This window comes from Vitis vinifera, chromosome 17 (assembly GCF_030704535.1).
Source record: "Vitis vinifera cultivar Pinot Noir 40024 chromosome 17, ASM3070453v1".
NCBI classification, from domain to species: Eukaryota; Viridiplantae; Streptophyta; class Magnoliopsida; order Vitales; family Vitaceae; genus Vitis; species Vitis vinifera.
In genome coordinates, this window is record NC_081821.1 from 948,491 (window position 1) to 958,997 (window position 10,507).

At 33.5% G+C, this 10,507-nt stretch overlaps 1 protein-coding gene across 1 annotated transcript; it reads left to right on the forward strand.

The window, feature by feature from the left end:
• Window positions 1-1,826: 1,826 nt before the first annotated feature.
• LOC100252577 (uncharacterized) lies at window positions 1,827-8,945 on the forward strand. The gene is made up of 3 exons (XM_003634177.4): window positions 1,827-2,147; window positions 2,833-3,043; window positions 4,019-8,945. Exons 1-3 carry the CDS (start codon window positions 1,989-1,991, stop codon window positions 8,782-8,784), a joined length of 5,136 nt encoding a protein of 1,711 aa, XP_003634225.1. The 5' UTR covers window positions 1,827-1,988; the 3' UTR covers window positions 8,785-8,945.
• The last annotated feature ends 1,562 nt before the right edge of the window (window positions 8,946-10,507 follow it).

The following is a 10,507-nucleotide window of genomic DNA, read 5'->3' on the forward strand; positions in this document are numbered from 1 at the left end:
TACATTTGATATTTGAAAAATAGTTTTTTTTTTTATCTTATTTTTCATTAAAGTATTATTAGCATAAAAGTTTTTAAAATATTACTTATATTTTCAATTATTACTCAAAACACTTTAAAAGTAATAAACGAAAATATCTTAAATTTGTTCTCAAAACAATTCATCTTTAAAATAATTTTTCAAAAAACTATTTTTTTTTTCAAAAGTCTATTAAAATTGTTTTCTAAGTTAGAAAATTGCTTTCAATTATAAAAATAGAGGTTGTTCAAAAATGTTTTTGAAAACAATATTAAAAAATATTTGTATGATAATTTCTAAAACAAAATTTTGTTTATAAATTTGAAATGTTTTAATTTATTTTGTGTATTTAAATATTCCTTAAAAATATTTTTTTTATATGTATTGATTGTTATTTAAAAAAGTTTTAAAAAACAAGAAAAACCATTATATATTCTAAAGAAAATAAATCATATTTTTATAATAATTCTCAAAAACCTATTTTGGGATAACCAATAAAAAAACAAATTTTGATTTTTTTTTTTTTGTTAAAATAGCTCAAAAATATAACCTAAAAGGTTGTTTTCAAAAATAGTTTTAAAATATATCCTTAGCATATGGATTTGGTATCATATCAAAACTCAAAATATGAATCTTTATGTGTATGATTAAAAATATATCACTAAGTAAAAATATAAAAAAAAATGAAATATTTATATAAATATATAGGACCAAATTATCAGGGAAAAAAAACATTAAAAGTATAAACAAATGAAATTTGTAGTTTTTGTATAAACATTTTAGCCTAAGTAGTGTTATATATATATATATATATATATATATATATATATATATATATATATATATAAAGGCTTATTTGGTAATGGCTAATAATAAGTTCTATTTGGAAAACATTTATTTATTTACAAAAAAACAGATTTGATCAATTTTTATTATTATTGAATATATATATATATATATATAATAACAAATTTGAGTTGTTTTAGAAAAACAATTGAAAATATGATATTTAAAAAAATTTTACATTATGTATTATGTACAGGTGTATAATACATGGAATAAGCTTTCCAAATTAAATTCTTTAAGAAAATTTTGTTTGTAAAATAAATTGAGAAGTATTTTATGTAATAAGAGTTTTTTTTAAAAAAACTCTGTAAAAATTTATATTTAGGAAAATTGCTAAGTTATCAAATAGTTATTATATCAACCACTAAATCTAAATTATTGATCTTCATAATTAAATTTGAATGATTGAATAAATGTAACATGAAATGGGATCATAATGGAAAATTAGGAATCAGGTATAAAAGAATAAGCTTCTCAAATGGAAATTCATTCAATTATAAATTTCTCCATTTTTGGATATATTTTTCAATCACAATTCTATAGTTTTTTATACGATTTATCTTTATTTAAAAAATAAAATAAAACATGCCTTTTTCTTCACTGTAATTCGTTGAATCAAATTTTTATAAGATTTAGTAATTATTTTAAATTAGAAATTTCAAACAAAAAAATCGGATAATATAAAATTAGGTAGAAATAAATACAAATAAATCTATTTTACACGTGGTCGTTTATTATTGGGCATATCGAAAATAATCAAAATACACCACTTTTAAATCTCACTCCCCACATGCAAGGACGATTCCAAATTTCCAACTTCATGGAACCACACCTCGTAGACCCGAGCAAGTCTCCTCGTCCGTACGTCTCGCCCCTTTTTTTTCTCTTTCTTTAGTTGATGTCGATTCCGTTGATTGCTTACTTCCTTCACAAGTTTTGCTTCTTTACTAAGTTTCTCACATTCTAGTCCACACAAAACGACGATGGATTGGACATTCTTTAAATGCGTCTCTTTTATATATGTAGACACTTCTGTGTGTTGCCATTCAGTGCCCTTGGCATCTTTCTACTGAGAGTGAAGACTGAGAGTGCTTTGTGTGAATCGAGAAGGAGGAGTGGTCGTAATGGCGACGCCGGAGGAGCATATAAAGGAGATAAGGAGGACGAAGTTCTCGATTGGAGGAGAGCTGAATCCGCTGACGGAGGATCTTCACCAGGCGGTGAAGAATCTCTCAGCTGAGCTTTACGCTAAGGATGTTCATTTCCTCATGGAACTCATTCAGGTCTGTGCTTTATATGTTTGTCTTGTTGTTTTTAGAGATGTGATGAGCACTCTGCGTTGTATGCAGCCATTGTTTTGTCATGTTATTTAAAATTTTGAGCGCTTTGAGCGCTGCTCTGTTCCTCTGCTAGAAAACCAAGGAAAATGACGGTTATGAGACTTTTGAATATTTTGTTTTCTTTATATGGTATTTGTTTCTTGGAGATGACTAACTAGAGATTCATAATTATATGATATATCTTTGAAGTAAAAATCAACTTAGGAAAGTATATGATATATTTATAATTTGATATTTTTAAAATTTAAAAAGGAGATGAATATTATTATACAAGTATAAAAACACTAAATCAGGTTTGGTTTTGGTTCGTATTGAGAAAACTTTAACACAAGTTCAACCCAAATATTAAATCGGTGCACTAACTTTCTGAAGAATATGTTACTTATCTATTATTCTAATTCGATCATTATGATCGGAAAGTGAAGTGATATGGATTGAGAATTAGTTTTGCACTAACTTTTTGAAGAATATGTTACTTATCTATTATTCTAATTCGATCATTATGATCGGAAAGTGAAGTGATATGGATTGAGAATTAGTTTTGTTACATTCAAACTTCGGTTACATTTTTTTGGTCTTGGAAAATCTAAATGTGAAGAAATCACATATTCTAAATTTTACATAACAGAATGCAGAAGATAATGACTACCCGGAAGGTGTAAATCCATCACTGGAGCTCGTTATAACTTCACAGGACATAACTGGCACTGGAGCATCCGCGACATTGTTGATTTTCAACAACGAAAAAGGGTTTTCAGCTAAAAATATTGAGTCTATCTGCAGTGTTGGGAGGTCCACCAAGAAAAACAATAGGAAGTGTGGCTATATTGGAGAGAAAGGTACCTTCATTTTTTTACTCTTTCGCTCATATCTCTCCATCTTCCATGCTGTAAATTTTAAAACGAAACAGAGCAAGCTCTAACTCTCTGTCTGCAAAAAGAAATTCTTTCTTTTCGATAATCCCTAGTCAACGATAGACTGTCTCCCGATTGTCTCTGTGAAACAATCGGAAGACAACAAGGATTAGATAAAATGAGAAATAGAGGTATGTGATAGTAGAAAGTGATCTATCTTGGTTCTATATTTTTATGCATTTCATTAATACTGGGAACAAAAGAAACAAGGGGTCTTATTATTCTTACATGTTCATTAGTAACATTCCCTTGATACTTTCCAAGGGTATCACTCGTATTTTGCTTATGCTTAATGTTTTCTGATTCTACTAGAAATCTTATAAGAACTTGTTTTGTTATAAGTGGATTTATGGGATTGGTTCTTCAATGGTCTTGGGTCAGAATCCTATTTTGACTCTGCATCATCGATTCCACTATTATTAGTGAGCAATAATGGAAAAATTCTTTCATATTCATAGAAATAAGGGACATAATTTACATGGATATAGTAAGTTTCGCTTGGGCTGCTTTAATGGTAGTCTTTACATTTTCTCTTTCACTCGTAGTATGGGGAAGAAGTGGACTTTAGAGGTACTATTGATTCAGTTGAGAATCTTTAACTACAGATCAAGTATATCCTCAATTCTTAGAACCTCTAGTGTAGAAACACTTTATTCATGTCAAAAAGTTAGCTTAATCAATTCAGCTAGACACCCCAACTTTGGTCTTTACTAAGTCAACCTTCTCCTTTGCTTAACTTGCTAGCCTAAGATGTACACGACTTAAAAGCTAAAATGAAAACTGTGGGCAAGACTTTTGGTCTTTACTAAGTCAACCTTCTCCCTTGCTTAACTTGCTAGCCTAAGATGCACACGACTTAGAAGTATTTCTTATACAACTTGTCGTCTTGCTAATATGCAGGAATTGGGTTCAAGAGTGTATTTCTAATCACAGCACAACCTTACATATTCAGTAATGGATATCAGATACGATTCAATGAAGAGCCTTGCCCGCACAGCAATCTTGGGTACATAGTCCCTGAATGGGTTCAGTGGAATCCAACTCTTGATGACATAAAGCAAATATACGGTTCTCATGCAGTCCTTCCAACCACTACCATAATCTTGCCTCTAAAGCCTGACAAGATCGGCCCTGTGAAGGAACAGCTCTCAAGTATTCAACCTGAAGTTCTATTATTTCTTTCAAAGATTAAGCAGTTTTCTGTCAAGAAACATAATGAGGATCCCAGGCTCAATACGGTGAATGCTATATCTATTTCAAGTGAAATTAACTTTGTTAAAAGGAAGAATATTGATGCTGATTCCTATATTCTCCATCTCTCCACGGATGGAGCTAAGGATGTGACTGAAAAAGAATGCAGCTATTATATGTGGAGGCAGAAGTTCCCTGTCAGGCAGGAAAATCAAGTAGAAAGAAGACTTGGAGTGGAGGAGTTGGTTATTACGCTGGCATTTCCATTTGGACAGCGACTGAATAGAGGGATAAGCTCTCCAGGAGTCTATGCATTTCTTCCCACGGAGATGGTTACAAATTTTCCTTTCATTATTCAGGCAGATTTTGTTCTTGCATCATCCAGGGAAACAATCCTCTTGGACAACAAATGGAACCAAGGCATTCTAGATTGTGTGCCTTCTGCTTTTCTTAATGCCTTCATTTCACTGGTTACAACATCACAAGATGTTCCAGTCTCTACACTGACCCCAATGTTTAAGTTCTTGCCTATCTACAGCTCTCCTTATCCAAAGCTCAATGATGTGAGGGAGTTGATCAAAGCAGAACTGCTTAAGAAGAATATCGTACCATGTGAGTCGTATTCAGACCAGAAGATCTTTCGTAAACCTTGTGAAGTGGGTAGGTTAATGCCTTCTTTCTGGAATATCCTGAAAAAGGCAAGGAAGCAAGGGGTAAGTTTGCATTCTCTGTCATCCCATGGAAAGTATATTCTGAATTCTTCATTTGATACAGAGGAGTACGATCACATATTGAATTTCCTTGGTGTGGAACCTGTCAATAGCGAATGGTATGCCAAGTGTATCAAGAGTTCCAATCTTGTTTTGGGAGTGACAGAGGATGGTTATTTGGAGCTTCTACTCTTTATTGCTGAGAAATGGAGTTCCTCTTTCTACAGCACCGACATGAAGAATGTTCCTCTCCTAAAATATGTTGGTCCTGATGGAAATGTTGTTTTGTGCGCTACAAGCAATGTCACAATGTGGAATGGTGAAAGTACGATTTGTATGTCCCGTGAGTCTCAGCATATTTCATGGTTGATAGACTGGAACAGGGAATTTAGACGTGTGACAGATCGATATTTTGTGCCCAAAAGCACACAAGAAGCTATCAGGTCTTTTTTTAAGAGAGAGACTCTCTTGGAATGGCTTCAAAATCAAGTGAAGGTTCGGGCTGTAAGTGTGAAAGACTTTGCAGTCATTCTTTGTAATTCTCTTAAGGGTGACCGACAGCTTGCTATCGCCTATGTTCACTTCCTTTATCATTCCCTCTCGAAGAGTTATCTACCAAAGGGGGATGTTGACAATTTGTGTGGTATCATGCCACTTGTAGATAACTATGGGCATGTGAGCACTCAGAGAAAAGGGGTTCTCGTTCCTGCTAACGGAAGCAAATGGGTGGGATTAATGGGTACAAATCCGTGGAGGGGAGCAGGCTATGTTGAGCTGGGAGAAGACTATTTGCGCTCAGGCAGTTATGCAGGTTTATTCACATCAGAGATGCAACTAATGACGTTTCTCAAAACTCATGTTGCAGCTTCTGATATACCTCATATATCTCCTCCCGACGCCGAGTTATCTGCCGCATATGCACCACTCACCAAGCAAAATGCATTCTTGCTGTTGGACTGGATTCACAACCTGAAATATAAGCAAGGTCTGCCAGCTAAGTTCCTGACATCCATTAAGAAGGGAAGCTGGTTCAAAATTTCCCTCAGTGGCAGTCCTGGATATAGGCCACCATCAGAGTCTTTCCTGCTTGCTTCATCAGATGAAAATCTTCTGCAGGACGAGTCAGTAATGGTTGATATTCCTTTGATTGACCAAGGATTTTATGGAAATGGCATCAATTGTTATAAGGAGGAGCTCAAAACTGTTGGAGTAATGTTTGAATATGGCGAAGCCTGTGAGTTTATAGGGAGGCACCTCATGTCTCTTGCAGCTTCCTCTGCGTTGACTAAATCCAGTGTGTTTGAAATACTCAAGTTCATCAGATTTTTGAGACTTAGATTTCTTCCGGCTGATAAATTCATCCAGAGTATCATAAATGGAAGATGGTTGAAGACTTCCTGTGGTCACAGGTCTCCAGTTGGATCTGTTTTATTTGACCAAGAATGGAAAGCTGCATCACAAATCAGTGACATCCCCTTCATCGACCAAGATCACTACGGCAAGGAAATCCTTCGTTTCAAAATGGAACTCCAATTGCTAGGTGTGGTAGTTGGCTTCAACAAAAATTACCAGCTTGTTACTGATCACTTAAAGTCTCAAGCATGCTCAAATCATCCAACAGCCGAGGCTATTCTTTTGATATTTGAATGCATGCGTGATTGTGAGCGCAATTCAAGATCAGCCCATAAACTTATACAGGCGCTTAAAGGTAATAAATGCTTGAAGACGAACATGGGCTACAAGTTTCCTAGTGAATGTTTCCTGTTTAATACTGAGTGGGATTCGCTTCTGAAAGTCTTCCATAATGATTTCCCACTTATTGATGAAGACTTCTATGGGACCAGCATCTTGTCTTACGAAAAAGAGTCGAGGCAAGCGGGAATAGTGGTGGATTTTGAAGCAGCGACTCAGAAATTTTTAGCTGTTTTCAAGAAGCATGCATCCTCGTCTTCCATTGGAAGAGAACATGTTCTGTCTTTTCTCAGGTCTTACAGACAGATTGATAAGACAAACAAGTTTCCTTCAGATTTTAAGCGCGACATCTGTCAGGCAAAATGGCTGCAAACACGGCTTGGTGTTCCTAGATCACCGAGAGAGTGCATTCTTTTTGGCCCGGAGTGGGAACCTGTAAGTTCAATTACTGTGCTTCCTTTCATTGATGATAGTGACAAGTACTATGGCAAGAGAATTCATGAATATAGTAAAGAGCTGAGGAGCCTGGGTGTTACCATCAAGTATAAAGATGGGGTGAGGTTTGTGGCTGCAGGTGTCTACTTTCCCCAAGATCCCAGCACCATAACTCCTGAAAGTGTGTTCTCTCTGCTGCAGTGCATCCAGATATTAATGAAAGATGGTTATACTTTGACTGATGCTTTCCGGAAAAAGGTTTCTCAAAGTTGGTTAAAAACCAATGCTGGGTATAGGTCTCCAGGCCAAAGTTTGTTGTTTGGCTCTGAGTGGGGTTCTTTCTTACACAGAAACGATGGACCTTTCATTGATGAAGAATTCTATGGCCCCAACATTACAGCCTACAAGAACGAGCTCGAAGAAATAGGAGTGACCATTGATGTGTTAAATGGGTGCTCTTTGCTTGCTGGCTATCTTGATTTTCATTCTGAATTTTCAACCATTGTTCGAGTCTATAATTACTTGAATAAACACGGCTGGTCGCCTTGCAATGATACTCCTAGAAGGATCTGGATCCCTAATGGGAGTGACAGTGGAGAGTGGGTTAGTCCTGAAAAATGTGTTATTCACGACAAGGATGGTCTCTTCAGTTCACGACTGAATGTTTTAGAGAAACACTATAAGCCGGAATTATTCAGCCTTTTCTGCAGAGTCATGCAAGTTAAATCCAATCCTTCTATTGATGACTACTGCGAACTTTGGAATAACTGGGAAAATTCAAGGGAGCAATTGTCACGTTCGGAGTGTTGTGCTTTCTGGGCCCATGTTTCAAAGCACTGGAGTAAAAACACACAGAAAACCCTTGCCGACAGATTGTCAAAACTGCCAGTTGAATCAGGATCGGAGAGAATAATGCTGTTTGACAAACGTGATGTTTTCATTGCAGATGACCTCCAGCTGAAGTATCTTTTCCAACAATCTTCGCCTCACTCAATATTTGTGTGGTATCCCCAGCCAAGCATCCCTTCCTTGCCCCGGACTAAGCTGCTTGACATCTACAGGGAAATTGGTGTTCGTTCTATCTCTAAATCTGTACAGAAGGAAGAAATCTCCAAGTTGGAGGCCAGTGAACTCAAGCAAGCGTCTCAGAAGGAAACTTTGATCGGAAAAGGCCTGCTGAAACTCATTCTTGGCTTTCTCGCTGGTCCTTCTATTGAAATGGAAGCAGGACAAAGGCTGGACGCTGTCAAAGGCCTTCTCAATCTTAAGGTGTTTGAGACGGAGGAGTCAATTGCAGCAAGCTATAGATTGTCAATGTCTTCAGGGGAAACCATGGCCGTTGATGCAAGACGAATGATGCGCTGGGACCGGGAGGATTCCAATCTTTTCATGCAGAAGATGGAGATATCGGGTGGACATAAAAATAAAATCGAATATGGTACAATCTTCGCTGAAGTAATATCAGAGGGCGTCTTACAGGAGAAAGAAGACCATATACCTGATCTCGCCGAACTGATCATGTTGGCATTCCTCCTGGATTTTGATGAGGAAGCAGTTGGGTTCTTAATGAGATCCAAGAATCTCCAAGTTTTCTTGGAGGACGAGGAGTTTCTCTCCTCAGCCCTTCCTGTCGACTAGGTATCATTTTCCTTATATTTACCCCCTGTTTGCAGTCTCTACTGGTATGTGCTATTAGAATATTAATATGTAATATATATGAATCTGGTGTGTAGTAAACCTGATATTGTGATAATTATGTCCTTGTGCTTGCCTTTTTAAGTAAAGGAGATGTTAAGATATCCTAATTTTTCCATTTGTTTTCAAACAATGCTATGTTTGGTCCCCAAAAAATATGAGGGAGAATGTGAGGGAAAAAAACTTAAAGAAAAAAAGTAAAAAATAAAAAATAGATTTAAAATTAATAAATTATTTTATAATTATTTCAAATCCATTTAACATATTTTTTCTTTTCTATGTAAAGATTAAATCATTTTAAAATATATAAATTTTTAACTAATTATAATTATATTGGATTTTCTTTTATATTTTTCATATTGTAATCACACATGAGAAATTTATTTTCTTTAATAATTTTTTTCTTAATACTTTTTGGGAACAAAAAAAAAAAACTTATATTATAAGAATTGAACTTAACATATCAAATTATAAAAATAAAATTACAATATATCATCCTCAAAATAGATGGTTGCAATTTATCTTTTTTTGTCATCATTAATTATTTTTTAAATAAGTCTATTATTTGCTATATTGAATACTCCATCTCAATACCTAAATTTATCACTTGAAGAGAATTTTTCTCCCCCTTTTGACCCACTTCTCTCGTAACCACTTTGAAAGATTTTTCCTGTTATATTTAGAGCCCGTTTGGTAATGATTCTAGTGGAAGTGTTTTTATTTTAAGTGTTTTCTGTTATAGTGTTTCTGTGAAAAACACTTTTATGATAATCAGAAAAAATGATTCTAAAGTGTTTTTGATAATATATTGTATAAATATAAAAACACTTTTAATATTAATAAATTACCAAAAAGGACATACAATTTTAATTAAAAAAATGATATGATAAACAAAAAAACTTTTTATTAATGAAAAAACATCTAAATCACTAAAAAAATAACATTAAATAAAAGATAATTTTAAAATTAAAACAATATATGATTACCTATTAATTTCTATAAAAAAAAAAGACTTTTTTAATTAAAAATAATAATTTTTTTATCACTATACTAAAATTTTAAAAAATATTTACAAAAAACATCTAAATCAATAAATAAATAAAAACATTGAATAAAAGATAATTTTAAAAGTAAAACAATATATGACCACCTATTAATTTCTAAAAAAAAAAAAGATTTTTCTAATTGATTTATCACTGGGGGCATTTTTGGAATATTTCAAAAAAATTGAAGTGTTTTTTTAAAAAAAATGATTCTCTAAAAATCACCTCAAGTGTTTTTCCAGATTTTAAAAAGTGTTTTTTAAAATTTGCCAAACACTTTATTTTCATCCCAAAAACACTTAAAAGTGTTTTTAAGGGTAGAAACACTTTTAAAAATCACTGCCAAACGGGCTCTTAGTGTTTCTTTTTTATTAAATGTTCTTGAATTATTATTGCTCATTTTTGTTAAATTGTTATTATTGATGAGCGGTGGTTATTGTTATTGATGAATCTTTTAACCGAATACTTTAAATCTCTTCTTTAACTTTCAATTAAGTATATTTAAAAAAATAAAAAATGAGAAGTAAATTAATTTAAAGTAAATTTAAAATTTTCCATAAAATTTATCCATCATTTTCCAACTTTACACTTTTAAATATAATTTATTTCTAATTTTAAAAAGT

Bases quoted from the DNA above. Each gene is read 5' to 3' on its own strand.
- LOC100252577 (XM_003634177.4), top strand. From the start codon at position 1,989: ATGGCGACGCCGGAGGAGCATATAAAGGAGATAAGGAGGACGAAGTTC. The intron at 2,148-2,832 runs GTCTGTGCTTTA...TTTACATAACAG, and splicing joins TCCTCATGGAACTCATTCAG to AATGCAGAAGATAATGACTA. The intron at 3,044-4,018 runs GTACCTTCATTT...GCTAATATGCAG, and splicing joins TGGCTATATTGGAGAGAAAG to GAATTGGGTTCAAGAGTGTA.